This window comes from Portunus trituberculatus, chromosome 24 (genome assembly GCF_017591435.1).
Source record: "Portunus trituberculatus isolate SZX2019 chromosome 24, ASM1759143v1, whole genome shotgun sequence".
Classification (NCBI taxonomy): domain Eukaryota; kingdom Metazoa; phylum Arthropoda; class Malacostraca; order Decapoda; family Portunidae; genus Portunus; species Portunus trituberculatus.
Genome location: NC_059278.1, coordinates 14,232,456 through 14,251,677, shown reverse-complemented (window position 1 = coordinate 14,251,677; position 19,222 = coordinate 14,232,456). Strand labels below are relative to the sequence as shown.

The following is a 19,222-nucleotide window of genomic DNA, read 5'->3' as shown; positions in this document are numbered from 1 at the left end:
TTCAACATCGTCACTGGAGGAATGAATACATCTTGGCGGTTAGCCGTTTGTTTATATTCACTTCTTGCCTAAAAAAAAAATAAATAAATAAATAAAAAAAATAAAAATAAAAATAAAAAATTAGGAACCGACTGTACATACAAGTTCAGGTACTATTGCACAACGTGTGTGTGTGTTTCACTGTTTGATCTGCTGCAGTCTCTGACGAGACAGCCAGACGTTACCCTACGGAACGAGCTCAGAGCTCATTATTTCCGATCTTCGGATAGGCCTGAGATCAGGCACACACCACACACCGGGACAACAAGGTCACAACTCCTCGATTTACATCCCGTACCTACTCATTGCTAGGTGAACAGGGGCTACACGTGAAAGGAGACACCCAAATATTTCCACCCGGCCGGGGAATCGAACCCCGGTCATCTGGCTTGTGAAGCCAGCGCTCTAACCACTGAACTACCGGGCGTGTGTGGGTGTGTATGTGTGTGTGTGTGTATATATATATATATATATATATATATATATATATATATATATATATATATATATATATATATATATATATATATATATATATATATATATATATATATATATATATATATATATATATATATATATGTTACACGTTTGTGAATTGCCCATTTCATGAAATGGGCAAACCCAATTATGAAATGAACCTAACCTAACCTAACCGAACCTAACCCAATTCATGAAATGTGCAATGGAGTGGCCATTTCATGAAATGGTTAGGTTAAGTTAGGTTAGGTTAGTTTAGGTTAGGTGAGGTTAGGTTAGGTTAGGTTAGGTTCATTTCATGAATTGGGTTTGCCCATTTCATGAAATGGGCAATTTCACAAACGGTGTAATATATATATATATATATATATATATATATATATATATATATATATATATATATATATATATATAGAGAGAGAGAGAGAGAGAGAGAGAGAGAGAGAGAGAGAGAGAGAGAGAGAGAGAGAGAGAGAGAGAGAGAAAATCGGTATAGTATCTTACTATGTATCATGGACACAAATACTATGCTATAGTATGCTGGACATATCGCACTGTTAGTATTCTACATGTTTCTACACGAGTAAAAAAGTAAAAAATGAAATAAAATAATAATAATAATAATAATAAAAATAATAATATCAATGTAAAGCTAATGAGTGAATGTCAATTTCTCATTTCCCGTTCTCTCAATTTTTTCTAACTTTCACCAAGGATGTTTAACTCTTTCACTGAGCTATTATATTATCATTACTTACCACTGAGACACGTTCTTTCATCTACATAATGTTGTACTTCCTACCTACTTCATCTTATTTTCTCGATGCTTACATTGTTTTTAGAACAGTGAATTGCTGCATACTTCTGTGAAAGGGTTGATTGCTGTAGTCTTAATTTGTAATACGTACACTTCATAAATCGAGAACTATGGAACAGTACTAGAGTACGTATTTTATAATACGACTTACTGCCGTCGTAGACAATGAAACCCAGACTGTGTAGTTGCCTTCAAGCGCGTTTGCTTGTGTCCCAGAGTTCGTCGACTTCACACATTTCCACAAATACAAAGGTAATGAGGCTAACACGGTGGCCTGATATGTGTCTAGGTTTAACGGTAGTTAATGCATTAAGTCCACCATTGGCTAGTGATCAACATCCTAACCACTGCAAGACATCCATTCAAAACCAGTATTAGCTAATAAAATCTTGTAAAGCCGCAAGATTTTGGATGAAATGGGTGAATACCACGGAATTTTGGGGTTTAAATGATCACGCGTTTACCTAATTGCTCGTTGCTAGCCATGTTATTTATTCCATGCAAATTTTTCGTTACTACGAAGTTCACAGTAACTGTACACTAGTTGCACATTTTAAAAGGTGCTGTAAAATGTACGTACATACCACACCGTCACCACCCCTGATCCTTCCGGTCTTGCCCTATCCAGATCCCCGTAAATCAATACCACCACTACTGTAATGTGCAATAATGTACATAAGAGTAACTTACTATAGCAGCACCAACACCAAGTTTTCCATCACATAAGACAAGCACTGAAGGATTACTTCGCATAAACTCCAGTCATTATAAATGAATTTATTCCACTTTAAATAACATAATCTTATCAAATAACGTAATCTTAGCCTAATAGAATGTAAAAATTGACATCCTAAATCATGTACATTTAAGCTAAATGAAGGATAGCAATTTAGAAGCACTTCCTGTGGACGATGGAGGGGCCAGACTCGTCATACTCTTGCTTGCTGATCCACATCTGCTGGAAGGTGGAGAGGGAGGCCAGGATGGAGCCGCCGATCCAGACGGAGTACTTGCGCTCAGGGGGAGCAATGATCTTGATCTTCATGGTGGAGGGCGCCAGGGCGGTGATTTCCTTCTGCATCCTATCAGCAATGCCGGGGTACATGGTGGTGCCTCCGGACAGCACAGTGTTGGCGTACAGGTCCTTACGGATGTCCACGTCGCACTTCATGATGGAGTTGTAAGTGGTCTCGTGGATGCCGCAGGACTCCATACCCAGGAAGGAAGGCTGGAAGAGAGCCTCGGGGCAGCGGAACCTCTCGTTACCGATGGTGATGACCTGGCCGTCAGGAAGCTCGTAAGACTTCTCCAGGGAGGAGGAGGAAGCGGCAGTGGTCATCTCCTGCTCGAAGTCCAGGGCCACGTAGCACAACTTTTCCTTGATGTCACGAACGATTTCTCGCTCGGCGGTGGTCGTGAAGGTGTAGCCTCGCTCGGTCAGGATTTTCATCAGGTAGTCAGTGAGGTCACGGCCAGCCAAGTCCAGACGCAGGATAGCGTGAGGAAGGGCATATCCCTCGTAGATGGGGACAGTGTGTGAAACGCCGTCACCGGAGTCCAGCACAATACCGGTGGTACGGCCGGAGGCGTACAAGGACAGCACGGCCTGGATGGCCACGTACATGGCGGGAGTGTTGAAGGTTTCGAACATGATCTGGGTCATCTTTTCGCGGTTGGCCTTGGGGTTGAGGGGAGCCTCCGTCAGCAGGACTGGGTGCTCCTCTGGGGCCACACGGAGCTCATTGTAGAAAGTGTGGTGCCAGATCTTCTCCATGTCGTCCCAGTTGGTGACAATACCGTGCTCGATGGGGTATTTGAGGGTCAGGATACCTCGCTTGCTCTGCGCCTCGTCACCCACATAGGAGTCCTTCTGGCCCATGCCCACCATCACGCCCTGAAAACAGAGACAACATTCATTAGATGTGAACGGTAAAGGAGACAAGATTGTGTGCTGAACAGGAAGACACTGGAAGTCTTAAATTGTAACTTGATTGAAAGACTAAATTGCTGTGCAACAGTAATGTCAGTGGGTTAAAGACAAGATTGCTTTGTGACAGTAATATTTCACAGAATCTGACTACATGGTTCATTTAATCTTACCTGATGGCGGGGACGGCCGACAATGGAGGGGAAGACGGCGCGAGGGGCGTCGTCACCGGCGAAACCGGCCTTGCACATGCCGGAGCCATTGTCCACAACCAGGGCGGCAACCTCGTCGTCACACATTTTGAGTTATTTACTGAAAAGAACAAGTACCGTATTACTCCAATGCAAGAAAGTCTCGTATTCCTCCCACCAGTACAAGTCCACACTGCAGATTCCACAATTCACAAGTCACCAAGAGTTTTTTTCTCCACTTTCACAAACACTGCACCAATGTTACCTAGTTCTATATCACAGTCACTGACTACGTGCGTTGCGGGGTGCGACCCGGGGAGTGCTCGGCTCCGGTACCCGTGTTCAACTGACGCCTGGCTCAGGCCGCCGCCAGCTTATAATACCCCCCAAGTCCCAAAGACCCCCACTCCCCCCCCATCACCCCACCCAGTCGTGACGTCAACAGCCACGCAACAGCCCCTCCCATCTAACCTCCATATAAGGCCTACCAAGCACTTTCTAAATCATGCTTTCTATATAAAACACTCAACACCGAGGGAGCATTTTCTGCTTGTAACATGAAAGATTAACATCTCGGCACATAAGGTGACTACCACACCTAACCAGTCATGCGATTTAATCTTTTAAACTCGCAACAAGCCCGTAAACCTTAGTTTTCTCAAGCCTTCATCAAAACTTTACTGATACTTTAGAATATTCCCGCGACGATGAACACGCCCAGTTCACAGATCATGGCAGGCAGCCAATTAACCATTCCCAACAAAAAAAAAAAAAAACCACCTGCTACCCACCTGTCACCATCCCCTTAGGGACTTAAACGCTCACCTGGGCATGAGCAAACAGCCGTTATCATTAATACCCGGCCTCAGAAACTACAGGACACACCCCTCCCAACCGGCACCTTCCCAAAGCAATTTTACGAAACAAATTCATTATAACCGTTACTACCTGCATTTTACTACCACAATGAAGAGTTTATCTACATAAAACAAATTACCAGTCGTAACATACAATAAGAAATACACTTACATTTATATGGTGGGCGAGCGCACAACCGCGTTCCTCGTGGTGATGGTGGTGAATGAGTGGCGGTCAGGACTCCACCTCCTGCCACCTCAACTTTCTAACAGAGGGGGAGAACGCTCGACGTCACGCCCTTGTTTCACTAACACTCGGCTGATTTTAATACAAAGAAACCAGTCCATAAAACTTGTAATACAATCTTATATCTATGGCGAGTCAATAAATCGTTGTTACACCTCTATCGTGGTTGTGGGTTAAATTTCCCGATGAGTCTTCCCCTCCTGTTCGCCGCAGTGGCCTCGCCCGCGCCCCACCCGATCTTCGCCACCCGACAAACGTATCATGCCTTATATGGCCACAAGCGAGGATCCTGGCCTCTCATTGGCTGAGAGACACGTTGAATGTGAGGCGGGAAGCTAGGCTCTCGCCGCTCTCGCTCATTTCGGTTCAGTTCCACAATGTTTCGCTCTACTTGATGCTCACCATTGTGGTTCTTGAGTGAGTCTACTTCAAGATCACACACCTTTTCGCCTTATTTTACTCCATCCACCAATATTGATTTGTCTACACAACACGAGGTGCGCGAGGACAACGTACTTGCAGCGCACACACGTAGAAGCTTGGCTCCTTATCATTCCGGACGAAACAAATTGGAAACAAAGGCCAAAGCGACAGTGCAGGATTCTCAAGGCTGCCAACCGCATACGGGCCGCCATGGAGCCCAGCTTTCCGAAGAACCCAAACGAAAAATGCCTCGCCTGCTTTATTCGGTTAGGAGCAGGGCGAGGCGCCAGGATCAGCAGAGCCGCAATCCACATCCCTAGCCGCCTCTCGGGGCCCCTCGACGTGCAGTGAGTCCCAAGGGCGGCGGAAGGGTGTGAAGTTTGAAGTTTGACACTTGGGAGAGATGTTGGTACCCATATTACTGACATGACCGGCAATATGAGAATTTGTGCTCCGCCTCTGATTACTAAGCATTATTATGTGCGATTCCTACTTAAATATCACTTATTTCACAACCTCCCCCAAAAAAACTGCAATCCATCGTCAGGGGCCTCAGCTGACCGGCGACATTCTGGATATCAGAGTTATCTTTGTTGAGGAGGGGCGGAGGGCACCACACCACAATACATGACCATATTTGACATTTCCTGAAGCTATTGATATCACCAGAGTCGTGTATTTCCCTGCCAGCCACATCTACACACCCCCAGTGGCCAGCGTGTCCCACATTCCCGTGAGGGTTGGGCTATCCAGAAGAGTGGCAAACTACTGATTATCACTTTCAATTCTCCTGTACTGACGTTCATTATAATCCTATATTTGTAGCATGTTGTCCCTGAGAGAATAGTGGAGGAAGGGGAAAAGTAGTAGGAAAAAAAAGCCGGTTCAAGTTAAGGAGTGTTTTCTAAGGGAGAGCAAAGGGACTGTGTGTGTGTGTGTGTGTGTGTGTGTGATGCATTGCACGCCCCAAACGTAGGTAGAAAGACATGCTGGATCTGAACACGGCATGGCAACCAGCAGAACAGCTTTCAAACGGGAGGTTACTGGTTATTAATGTTGGGTCACGTGGTTTGGGGAGGCAGAGAGAGAGTGAGAGGAGGAGGGGAAGGGGAGGTGAGCGACGGAAGGGAGAGCGGGTGAGGGAGGGAAGAGTGTGTGTAGTGAGCGAGACATTCACTTCACAGATCCTTGGTCGCTTTCGTGTGAAGTGCCATTTATCTGGTAGATTTTAAGCAAGTGAGTAAGAGGTCACATTGAAATCAGGGACTTGCTCATTTTGAATATTAGTAAGGCATTGAGTAAGCTGAGTAAGTGTGCCTGTTAGCGAGGTCGTGGACGAGGACGTAGAGAGAGGGACGGGAGGGGGAGTACGTCAAGCCGGCTGTTTTGTGGATGTTGAACTGTTTCCCTCCACCAGTATTTCAAACGACTACGACAAGGCGTTGGGAGTGGCTAGCCGTGGTAGTTCACGCCGATAAATTCTGAACACTCAAAAGTATGGCCAGAGAAAACAGATGCTGAAGTTACATATATGGACAGTTCTTATGTGACTAAAACACAATTACTGGACTTACTATGGTGTAATAGCTTTATCTGTGCTATTGCTAATATTACAAGTTTGGAGTGTGTTGGTTTTACTGCTGACTGTCTAGGTCACGTCTTGATTGCTGGTTTACTTGTATGTTAGCAAGTATGATAAATCTTACTCGGATTTACCTCGCAATATAAGACGTAGTAAAAAAAAAAAAATCCACTAAACATAATTATATCTAGGCCACAACTATTTTCTTCAGTATGACGTAATCCTGGTTTTGATTATATATATATATATATATATATATATATATATATATATATATATATATATATATATATATATATATATATGCACACGCTCTTAATAGTGACAGTTTGCCTTCACTTAGAAAATATGTAAATAAGTAAAATAGCTAATATGCGCGCGCGTGTGTGCGTGTGTGTGTTTTACTCAGTTGTATTTACCTATAGTACCATAAGGGAGAGGAGCTATGCTCGTGCTGTCCCGTCTGTTATCTCAAAAATTATCCAACTTCATCTTGAAGTTATTGGTGTGTGTGTGTGTGTGTGTGTGTGTGTGTGTGTGAAACTTATAATTAACAACAGTCATGTTGTTATTGTTCCGTTATCTATCTATCTACCTATCTATCAAGCTACATAAATACCAGCCCTATGTAATATCACCCATAAATGGTGTGTGTGTGTGTGTGTGTGTGTGTGTGTGATAAACCGATGTGATTTATCCGGCTTCTACTGTTGTAGTATATTTCATTGATTTTATATATATATATATATATATATATATATATATATATATATATATATATATATATAATCAATGAAATATACTACAACAGTAGAAGCCGGATAAATCACATCGGTTTATCACACACACACACACACACACACACACCATTTATGGGTGATATTACATAGGGCTGGTATTTATGTAGCTTGGCCGCCACACCTACCAACCGGTAAACTACTACTACTATTACTACTACTATCACCACGTTCATTGTTGTTGTTGTTGTTGTTGTTGTTGTTGTTGTTGTTGCTGTTGCTGCTGCTGTTTCGACGCCTTTTTAGCTACCTCGAGCAAACAACGTGTAAGTAATGAAGATGAACATACTTCAGGACGGCACCTACTGGTTTGATCATTAAGTTGTGGATGATAAGACTAAACAAGCTAATTCTTACATCTTGGGAAAAAAAAAAATCTGCTTCGTGTGTGTGTGTGTGTGTGTGTGTGTGTGTGTGTGTGTATTCACCTTGGTCGCCTTCTGGTCACTCAGCCAGTCTTCCCCATTACGGACCGAGCTCAGAGGTCATAGACCGATCTTCGGGTAGGACTGTGTGTGTCTGTGTGTGTTGGAGAAAGAGAGAGAGAGAGAGAGGGAAATTGTAATTTTCTTTTCCTTTTTCTATGTTTTGAGAATGCTAAGTTAGAAGCATCCAAAACATAAGTTGCTTTCCAGGGATTATGACAAGTGTATATACTCTCTCTCTCTCTCTCTCTCTCTCTCTCTCTCTCTCTCTCTCTCTCTCTCTCTCTCGAGTACTCAAGTGTGCATTCCATCTGCCAAACATCGTGTTGTCATCACACACACACACACACACACACACACCCTATTGGAGGGAACATATTGCCTAGTCAGTTAAGTAAAACTGATACTATAGCAAACGAGAGAAGGGGGGGGAGGGGGTTAAGGAAAAGGAGGAGAAAGGAATTGGAGGAGTTGGAGGGGTGTTACCAGGCGCAGGATAGCCCGGTGAGCAGTATCTCGAGTCTTCCTCCCCCTTCCTCCTCCTCATCTCCCTCCAACCTCCTTGGTCATGCAAGGAATGCTGGCGAGGGGGATGTTTTCCTCTCGAAGGCTGGAGCGAGCCAACGCTGGGGGAAAGATGGACGGACGGAGGAACACGGTTAGAAGTGTAAACGTTAAGAAGAAAAGTTACTGATATCTATGCACACTGTTTCCATCTCTTCACCGTCCACACATGAAGAACACGGAGAACTAGTGATGCAACGATCGACAAGGTAACAAGCAGTAGTGTACGAGACAAATATTTCATCTACCAAACTACACTTTTCTCCCCATTTCCGCTTATCTACCCGTCCACCTATCTATCTTCATCATCCACCCACTCAGTCTCACACAACCTCTTTTCACCCAGCAATGTTTACTCAAGATATTACCGGTTGTTTGCCAAGTGTGTATATTTGTAGAGAAGAGTAGAATTAATGTTCCGTAGATAACATGGACAAGAGGAATGGAAGTCTGACGTACATGGGAGACGAGAAAGATAAAATAAGACAAAGACGAATAATTAACAAGACAGACAAGTCCCTTAATTAAATAGAGTGAAGTGGATAGAAGAGAAGGAAAGAAAGAAGGATGAGGGAGAACACGAGAAAGGACCCAAGGAAGATGCTGCGGTTACGATAGCTAAGATGAACTCTAGGTTATCATAACGCAGAGAGAGAGAGAGAGAGAGAATAATAAAATGCAGTGTAATGATATACTAATATTGGAAGACAGGAACAGGTAAAATGACCTCGTGAACAAGAAGAAAGGGAGAAAAAGAGACAGATGGGCGCTCAAAATGCATTACAGTAAAATATCAAATAATAATATAAAAAATAAAAAAAAACTATAGACGCTATTTTAAAACAGCCAAACCGTAACATATCGTATTATATCCTAGCAAGTCAGCGCAACATAAGACAACCTCACCAAGCCTAACAAGAAATAACACTGCAATAACCCAAAAGGCGCGAAATGGAGCACACTAGAAAAGCAGAAATGAAAGAGAATCCCCGTTATTTAATTCCTACTGGGTGTAACGAATGGAAATGGCGTGAGGTTATAGAAAGGTGTTGAGTGTTGGTGATGAAAGCTCAGGTAAAATGTCAAAAGCAGCGTGTCGTGGAGCCAGTCTCTCCTTGATTAGCACACACACAGAGGCGGGGAATGCGGGAACTTTTAATGCAGTACTGTCAGCTGTAAAGGTAAGACAAAGGTGATCGTGTACGTGTATTGCAAGGTGGGTAATTACTGTAAAGGTGTGAGGTAAATGACAGTATGCAGAATTTAACAATAAGGGATATATAATGATAAAAGATATAATAAAAACAACTGAGAGAGAGAGAGAGAGAGAGAGAGAGAGAGAGAGAGAGAGACGTTCCCGTTAATTGGATTTTAATCACACAGGGGATGATGAGACACACACACACACACACACACACACACACTTTTTACTGTCACTAATCCGTTGGTGTGTGTGTGTGTGTGTGTGTGTGCGGGAGTCAGGGGGGGGAAGACGCTTAGCAAAGAGAGCAACAGGTCCATTTAAATTGCAAGGGAGGACAGGAATGGTACAGCATGACACACACACACACACACACACACACACACTCTCTCTCTCTCTCTCTCTCTCTCTCGAAGGCGGAGAGGATCAGGGACAGATTACAATTTGAATAGGCCAAAGTCTCTCTCTCTCTCTCTCAACCACGAAAATACAGCAGGATCGTATTCCTTGCTCTGTCCCTCCCCCGGGCGGCGGATCAACGCAGTGGTTCCATCGTCCTTTGTATAAAAGATGTATTCACTCCCATGACCAAAAACGCAGCATTCCGAATTAATCCGGGAGCCTCTGTGGGCAACAGCGCGCTAGAGGTGCCTTGACCTCATTTTTCTTCCTTATTTGACCACAGGATACATATTTTGAAAAAGTTTCCCGTGTTTTTTATTATATCTGTCAATTCTTTTTATCCTGATGTATCCCTCTTTTACTAGAAATTTTCAATGTCTCTCACACTACACGTAGATGCAAAATATATATATGAACAATTTTCTCCCCGTTAGCATTTTTTCCCCAAGTTTCTCTGCATTTCTATTCCTCTCAGCTTGTGTTCTTCCGGTCTCGCTCCTACGCTGAGAATATTACCTTGCTACCCTATGATACACGCAAATATAAATATTATATATATATATATATATATATATATATATATATATATATATATATATATATATATATATATATATATATATATATATATATATATATATATATATATATATATATATATATATATATATATATATATATATATATATGGTTCCATTTCGATCATTTCAACAGTTTTCTGGCATTCTTACTTCCTCCTGAATATTCGAATTGTTTCCTTAAGACATAAATATAAATATACACCGGGACATGGTTAATCTAATCCAGACTCGTGGTTATGTATTGATGGGAGACGATAGAGAGAAGTAATGTCCATCCTTTGATTAATCCTGCATACATCGCAGAATCCTACACTACAAAAGTAACTTAGCAAATGTGTTAGCAGAAGGAATGTTGTGTTACGATCCTCTCATACGATTTTAGTGATAGGAGATGATGTGATAATGTGTTACTTCATACAGGGAAGATTTCGACGAGACATCACATAGGAAGATTACATGGGCACGTGGCCAGAGAGAGAGAGAGAGAGAGCACAAGACTCCTCTCACCACCTGCCAAGTCTCCTAGTAGCCTCTGCCCTCTCTTCTCTCTCTACTCATCCACCTTACCTTTGTCCTCTCTCCCTCCCTCCCTCCCTCACCCCCCCACTCTCTCTCTCTCTCTCTCTCTCTCTCTCTCTCTCTCTCTCTCTCTCTCTCTCTCTCCGGTGAACATCAACCATCACGAAGGCAGGTAAGCTTCATAAGTGTGATTTGCTGGTGTGGAGTTTACTGTTATGGTTGCTGGGAATGGAGAAGCTGGTGTGTTTGACCTGTTATTACACCGCCACCACCTCTAGCAGCAGCAGCAGCAGCAGCAGCAGTAGTAGTAGTAGTAGTAGTAGTAGTAGTAGTAGTAGTAGTAGTAGTAGTAGTAGTAGTAGATGAAGAAACAAGAAATAGAAAAATTATGATGATAATGAAGAAATACTGTCGTTGTTTTGTTGTTAATGAAGTTATTGTTCTCTTTGGTAAAACGTTAAGTGGCTGTTGTTCCATTCAGTCTATCCATCTTTATTAGTGTGGGAAACGGGTTAAAATGATGATGGTGCTGATGAGGAAGTGGAGGAGGAGGAGGATAATAACTGAAGTGTTGATAAAGATAATAACTGCACATCATCCTCAAACCACACATCATCCCTGAACCAATCCAATCCAATCCATCACCACTGAACGCTCACATGGAGGATGAAGGCAGCCACTCACTCTCTCCTCGGTGACCACAATAGGATACATTTATTTCTTTTTACACTAAACGTTTTTATTATTTTTTCTTATTTCTGTCTAAGCAGTTTTTCTTCTTGTCTGCTAATTGGTTAATCAAATCTGCATTAGACGATTTGGTAATATTATTGCGTTAAGTTTTTAGGATTTTTTTTTCATTTGCTTTTTTTTAAGGAAGAACTTAAAAAAAATTACAGTAATATGTAAATGGTATTTTTTTTTTTGTATCGTGTGTATGTTTTTCGTTGGTCATTTTTTACGTTTTATTAAGTTACTTTTACATTTCTTTATTTTACGATTTCTCTCTCTCTCTCTCTCTCTCTCTCTCTCTCTTCTCTCTCTCTCTCTCTCTCTCTAAAATATTTATGATAATTTCCTTTTCTTTTTCTTTCTTTCGTCAAGTAAATTTGCTCGCCTCCGGTTTGCTTTCCTTCCTTCCTTTCTTCCTCCTCTGTGAACGGCTTCTTCCTCCTTTTCTTCCTCTTCCCTTTCCTGGCTTCTCTTCCCACCTTTCTTCATTCAGTAATGCTTCTCTTCCTTTTCCGTCTGTTTCATCATCATCATCATCTCTCTCTCTCTCTCTCTCTCTCTCTCTGGGAAGATGAACACAATAGGAACGATGAGCAATGTACTATTATATAACATGGTGTAGATAAAAAAAAAAAGCTATTTTCCAAAGGCTATAGAGATGACAAGTAGGGTTCTCGTGGGTTTTTCTCCTTTGATAGTCCAGAATCCCTCTTAACCTCCACACCACTTGACTCATAAAAACTTTCTTTAAAACCCCATCCTCTCCCACAAATAAATTCCGCAGCAGCTTGTTAAAATATGGCGGAGGTGAAATGTTTGAGTACCTACTTCTTCCTAGAGTCAACTTTGGTCACCAGTAGATACTCCGCCTCCCATTCACCACCTGTCCTCACCTGTCATTCTACTCTACGCCCACTGAAACACGCCGCCCACGCTACCTCCTCCTCCTCTTCCTCACTTCTCTCTCTTCCCAGTCCGCTAATCTCGTCACGACCCAAATAAGTCCGTGTGTGTGTCTCGCCCTACAAACGTGATGGTCAGTCAGTCAGCTGAGCTCCGTCTGGCCCCTTCCCACCCTTTCCCTTCCCCTCCACTACCCAGCCACCTACGTCACCCACACCACCCACCCCCCGCTTGGTCAGACCCACATGACGCACCACCACCCGTATCACCACTATCGCCACCACTACACTGCTGCTTGTATGTACTCAGTTTATACTATTTGTGTTTGTTTCACCTGACTCTCCTGTTATCTGTCTCTTTGCCTCTTCCCTGATGTACCGTTACTGTCTCTTTCCCTCACGCTACCACCATCACCACCACCAACGCCACCGTCAGTTCTCCACCATCACAAGTCTACTAGCGTTCCTCTGAATCTTAAAACTTTCCTCCTCTTCTTCGATTCCCACACACTGCTATATTACACTTGCCTTTCCTCTCAATCTTGTAATATTCCCACTTCTTTCCTTCTGGTCATCTTCACTTCACCACTTCCATCACATCACCACCACCCTATTGTTCTATATCATCACTATAATTCTGACTCCCTCCTCCTCCTCCTACTTCTCTTCCACCTACCATTTTCACAAGCCTCCCCTTCCTCTTCCTCTTCCTACCACTGCTACTTCCCCCCCTCCTGTTTCTCCTCACCACCATTACCACCACCACCAGAACTTGTGCTCCTCCACCTCCCCACTACATTCCTTTCTCCAACACTGTCTCCCTCTTTCTCTCCTTACTCGTATACACCACCACCACCACCGCCGCCACCTCCACCACCAGCACTACCTCCAAACCAGACAACCGCCACGAACAGACCGCTATCCCTCCCTCCCTCCCTCCCTAATCTGCCTCTGCCTCCTTCCCTCCCGTCCTCCCTCCCATTACAACCGTCGCTTCCTCAACCCCAAACACCATTACCACCACCACCACTACCACCACCAGAGTGTATTTCCCCTTCCTCCAATCCTCCCTTGTACATTCCTCATCACCATCACCACCATCACAACCTGTTTCAAGCACTCCAGTCCCTGTTCTTTCATCATCCACACTACTATAAGGCTACACAAACTCTTTCCACTGCCCCCATCACCACTGTCACCATCATTGTGTATATCCCTTGCATTCTATTCACCACCATCAACATCATTCCAATCAACACTTCTATCACCATCATCCACACCACATAATATAACTCACCACCACCGCTATCACTATAACCATCACCACTGTCTGTTTCCCTTCACCACCACCATCACCATCACGAATAAGGCCATTGTCTGAGGCTCCCACGTTTAGCCAAGATGAATGAATGAAGGAACTGCCTCATCAATGAAGACAAGGAGCTACAGTAGTTTTGAAAGCAGTGTTGTCTTCTTCCACACGTGACTCGGGGCAGGTATGTGGTTTAATAAAGAAAATGACGTGATTCTTCGTGATTAAACGAAATGAAATTAAGAGAGAGAGAGAGAGAGAGAGAGAGAGAGAGAGAGAGAGAACACAGCTTGCAAAATATAAAAATAGTAAATAGAATAATGGTGAAAATGTAAAAAAAGGAACAAAATAAAAGGAAAGAAGAAGGAAAATAAATAAAACATGCAGTGCAAAATAGGAAACCAGTGAATATATGAGAAGCAAAACAAAAATGTGGAAAACCTAACAGGAAATACACAGCACCAAGTAAATCCAGCGAGAAAAAAAGAAACATACACCACAGTACAACATGATAACTGAACAGAAATAGAAGGTTACGTACACGTTTCTGTTACAAGAAAACGAAAAAAAAAAAAATAAATAAATAACCAATACTTAGAAATAGAGGATAATGTGTTGACTGATAAGGACGGTAAAGGAAAGCCAAACATATTATTCGGTGACAAAATATGTGAAAATAAATAAGAATAAATAAATAAATAAATAAACATACAAAAAATAGAATTAGGAAACAAAACAGATAAAATACACAAAATACATAGATAAAAAAGAGAAAACACACACACACGAGAGAGAGAGAGAGAGAGAGAGAGAGAGAGAGAGAGAGAGAGAGAAGCAAACATAAGTGAACTAATCAAGATAGAAAGACAGACAAGCGGACAGACAGACAGACGGACAAACAACAGCAGGTAACAACAAAGCAGGTGAGGCTCTCAGGTAACGGTGTACACACACACACACACACACACACACACACACACAGAGCAGGCTTGTATCAACAGTCTAGCACCAGTCTGTAGCAGAAGGCGAGGCGGGAGGAGAAGCGAGGGTGTGGCGGCGGAAGTTCAATATGTACACACACTTCCCTGCACTTGATTCAATAAGATGCGTGAAAAATGTGTTAACCCCTTCAGTAACATGACGCGTTTTCATATTCACTCTGCTTACTATTTGGTGATTTTATACAGCTTCAGAATCTTATGTGGGAGATTGAAATAGTGAAGATTGTGGCCATCAATATCTTAACCTCCATAGACCCTTCTTAATGTCAATAAAATGGTCTAATCGCACACAAATGTCAATGTAAAAATGAGTCCCAGTACTAAAGGGGTTAAAATGAAGATGACGGTGGACGAGATGAAGAAGAAGAACAACAAGATGCTGAAGGAAAAGAAGAACAAGAACAAGAAGCTGATAATGAAGAAGACGAAGAAGATGAACAAGAAGATAATGATGATAAACAAGACGAGTGAGAACACGAACAAGAACGAGAAAAAGATCAAGAACATGAAAAAAGTTGATTAAAATTATGATAATTAACATAAGAAAAAGATGAAAATGAGAAAAGCAGAGAAAAGCGACAGGAAGATTAAACAAAAATAATTAAATAAACAAAATAATAATGATGATGATGATGATAATAATAATAATAATAATAATAAAATAATAATAATAATAATAATAATAATAACAATAGCATATGAAGAGGAAAAAAAGTCAAGAAAAAGAAGAAAAGGAAGAAATAATAAATGAAACGCGCAAAAATGAATAAATGAAAAAAAAAAAAAAAAAGTTGAGAAACGTAGATGAGAAAACGGTATCAGATGAGACCCTGTACACTGGATTGAGGTAAACACACACACACACACACACACACACACACACACACACACACACACGATTTTTTTTATTTCTCGCTTTTGCCGTGAGAGAGAGAGAGAGAGAGAGAGAGAGAGAGAGAGAGAGAGAGAGAGAGAGAGAGAGAGAGAGAGAGAGAGAGAGAGATCAGTGTCAAGTTAATTCAAATGTAAGCAAACCTCTTTCACTTTATAAGGGCCTTTCTGAAGAGAGAGAGAGAGAGAGAGAGAGAGAGAGAGAGAGAGAGAGAGAGAGAGAGAGAGAGAGAGAGAGAGCACTAAACACGTCACTCTGCTCTCAATACATAATAATAATGGCGACAGTAATTATAATAATAATAATAATAATAATAATAATAATGATAACAATAATAATATAATGCAGATAATTACGTCCAAAAAAGTTGAAAGTAATATAAAATAAAAATGTTACTACTGCTGCTACTACTACTACTACTACTACTACTACTACTACTACTACTACTACTTTTACTACTATTACTACTACTACTACTACTACTACTACTACAACAACTACTATTTCCTTGTATCTGTTATAATCTCCATTCCTCAATGTTTAGTTAATTTTTCATATTTACATGTTTTATTATATCTTTTTCCTCTGTAAGTTATTATTTCAATACCTTATTTATATATTCAGTTATTATTATCCAAGTTGTTTATTACCAACCCTTCATTATTTTCTGTTATCTTTTATCATTTCCATTCGTCAATGTTTATGTCATTTCTCATATTTCCATGTTTTATTATATCTCTTTCCTCTGTAACCATTTATGTCTCACTTATTTATTTTCAGTTTGTAGTTTACAATATCTTTGTTATATTTAGTATTTTATATTTACACTTATATTGTAAATGAATAGGGTAGAAATATATTTGTTGTTTTACACATTTATTTAATACATTTTCACATTAGGTTATACACAATACATATGTTACATGTTTATTATCTCTTCACTCGTCGCTATCCTCCGCCTCGTAGGCCCTGGGCGTCTCGATCATGGGGGACATGATGGCCTTCTTCGCCGGTGACTTCGTCTTCTGGGGCTGGAGTTTGGTCTTGATGGGGGACGCTGTACAGCCGAGTATCTGTTCCCACTGTAGTGGGGTGGGCACCTGCTGCTGCTGTGGCTGCTGCGGGAACTGTTGCTGTTCAGATTGTTGAGGCTGCTGGTACTGTTGTTGTTGAGGCTGCTGGTACTGTTGTTGTTGAGGATGCTGGTACTGTTGTTGTTGAGGCTGCTGGTACTGTTGTTGTAGGTAGTGGGGCTGCGCATAGTGTGGCTGCTGGTACTGCGGCTGATGATACACTGGAGGAGGAGGAGGAGGAGGTGGAGCAGGAGCGACAGTAGGTGGTGCAGGAGGCTGCCACTGCTGCGATGGGCCCGGAACTCCTACTGGCATGGGCACAGCATCCAGCAATCTCCTTGGGTCTTTTATGGCACTCCTTCCCATCACCGGTTCCTCCATGAGGCTGATCATGTAGTTGATCTTGGCGAAGAGTACACCATGATGCATGGGGGAAACCTTCATCAGGCGGGTGTACATGAACTCCACGAACTGCCGGACGTCTGCCGCAGGTCCCTCAAGTGGTGGTTTCCGTGTTGCTAGGAGCTGTGCACTCTGTAGTAGTTCTTGGATGGCACTTCTCTCCGGGGAACCTTTGGTGGATCGTGGGCTGGATAGGTCCTCCTCCTGGCGTTCCTTCTTCCTCTTCCTCCTGGCAAGTGAGTGGGCCGATAGGACAGACTCCTGGCTGGAGGATTCTGGGTCGTCCCATTGTCTGCCGAAGTCTTCACTAGGGTGCGTAGTTTCGTGGGCGATGTGACCTGCCAGGAAGCCCCAAACCTTCTTCTCCACCAACTTCTTCACCTGCAGGTGTGAACAGTCACTGAAGTTTCGGGCCAGCTCCATCCACAGGCTCAGCTTCCACGACGGATTCAGCCACTTCTCGTTGCGCTTGTCGTACAGCTCTGGATGCGACTGTACGAAGTTTGCAATCTCCCTCAGTTGGTCGTCGGTGAAGGGATAGTCCTTGACGTCTTTCTTGGATGGCCGAGTGCGTTTCATGGAGGGCCCAGCAACAGCTTGTACGGTCGCCACGTCTTCCACATCAGGAACGTCGGTGTCGTCAGGAACCTCATCAGCAGGGACATCACCACTTCCTTCCTCCTGCAGACTCGGGGACAACTCTTGCTGTGGTGCTGGCTGCTTGGCGTTCTTGGGCATCTTGGTGGTGAGGTTGGCTGGAGTTGGGAGGGTTCCTCTTCTGGCGGTGTTTGCGAGATAAGTGACGTTGGGGCCCACGGGTCCTTTATATATACCCCTTCGATCCGGTCCCTTGGGAGGCCGTTAGCCAGACAGCTCGCGTCCACCTCGCGCTAACTTCGTGCCCGCCTCGCGCTAACTTCGTGCCCACCTCGCACACACCTCGTTCCACCTCGCACCACGCCTCGTGACACCTCGCGCCCTGGTGGCACGAAGTAGCGCCACTGCGCGCCATGCTCGACGTCGTGCACATGGGCGCGCGGTGGCTCGCACAGGGGACGAGGCGTCACGAGGTGATGGCACGAGGTGGGCCCGAAGTCGCCATTGCGTACAACGTCGGGGGAAAATATTAAACTTTTTTAAATTGACGCGCCTTCGTGCGACCCTGCCTCGACTTCTCCGACTTTGTGGCACGCGTTCTGCACGAACTGGCGCGCTCTTGGACACGAGTTGGCTCGCACTGGGTACGCACTCACCTCGTGCCACGTCTTTGGGTGGGTTGCCCACAAAACGTGCGTGTGTGGCGGAAACAGAGACGTCACGTCGGGTACATTGCGCGCAAGGGTGTGGCGATGTGGCACGAGGTGAGCCCGATCTGGGCACGAGGTGTTGCGACACGTGACACGAGGTGAGCACGACGTGGACACGAGGTGTTGCGAGACGTGACACGAGGTGAGCACGACGTGCACACCATGTGTGGCCGAACCCGACGACCCGTTTTGAGGGTCGCACATGAATTATAATAATTACGTACGCGCTTGTTGCCGATGTACTGTCACGTTATGTCACGGGGTGTTGTGAGGATGCGTCCAATATTTGCAGCGCCTCCCAAGGGGTATATAATAGGTTGCGCAATGATGAGCAAGTCACTCAAAGCTAGACTGGCAAGCAGGCAACATGGAAGAAGAAAACTACAGACAAGAGGCACAAGTATTGATGGCAGGAATCCTGATGGTGGCTGCTGCATTGCTGCTGCAAAAAAGAAGAAGACGGCTACAGCAACCTCCCGTGCCACCCCAGCCACCAGCAAGAAGACCCAGAAGAATATGGTGCCGTGAATGGCTTACGAGACGAGCGAC

The 19,222-nt window shown here is 43.5% G+C and overlaps 3 protein-coding genes across 6 annotated transcripts in view; all 3 read right to left on the bottom strand.

Annotated features, from left to right (window-relative positions):
- Positions 1–2,098: 2,098 nt before the first annotated feature.
- LOC123508014 (actin, clone 403) lies at positions 2,099–4,595 on the bottom strand. Of its 2 annotated transcripts, none has more exons than XM_045261371.1 (3): positions 4,484–4,595; positions 3,437–3,575; positions 2,099–3,230 (listed from the first exon to the last, which is right to left on the bottom strand). In XM_045261371.1, the coding sequence occupies exons 2-3, from the start codon at positions 3,560–3,562 to the stop codon at positions 2,226–2,228; spliced, it is 1,131 nt and encodes a 376-aa protein (XP_045117306.1). In that variant the 5' UTR covers positions 3,563–3,575; positions 4,484–4,595; the 3' UTR covers positions 2,099–2,225. The 2 variants fall into 2 exon arrangements, with proteins under 2 accessions (XP_045117306.1, XP_045117304.1); XM_045261369.1 differs by lacking the exon at positions 4,484–4,595 and adding an exon at positions 3,720–3,860.
- Positions 4,484–19,222, bottom strand: part of LOC123508186 — a 56,310-nt gene continuing 41,571 nt past the window's right edge. The window contains exons 4-5 of the mRNA XM_045261718.1: positions 8,272–8,411; positions 4,484–4,577 (exon numbers count right to left, since the gene is read on the bottom strand). Of these exons, the coding sequence (XP_045117653.1) occupies positions 4,570–4,577; positions 8,272–8,411 (148 nt within the window). The 3' untranslated portion in view covers positions 4,484–4,569. The remainder of the gene's footprint in view (positions 4,578–8,271; positions 8,412–19,222) is intronic.
- LOC123508013 (DNA translocase FtsK-like) overlaps positions 16,380–19,222 on the bottom strand; it is a 4,444-nt gene continuing 1,601 nt past the window's right edge. For 2 of the 3 annotated variants that reach the window (XM_045261367.1, XM_045261368.1), the window contains exon 2: positions 16,380–18,619. In XM_045261367.1, coding sequence (XP_045117302.1) covers positions 16,830–18,104 — 1,275 coding nt within the window. In that variant the 5' untranslated portion in view covers positions 18,105–18,619 and the 3' untranslated portion in view covers positions 16,380–16,829. The remainder of the gene's footprint in view (positions 18,620–19,222) is intronic. The other variant, XM_045261366.1, reaches the window with a different exon arrangement.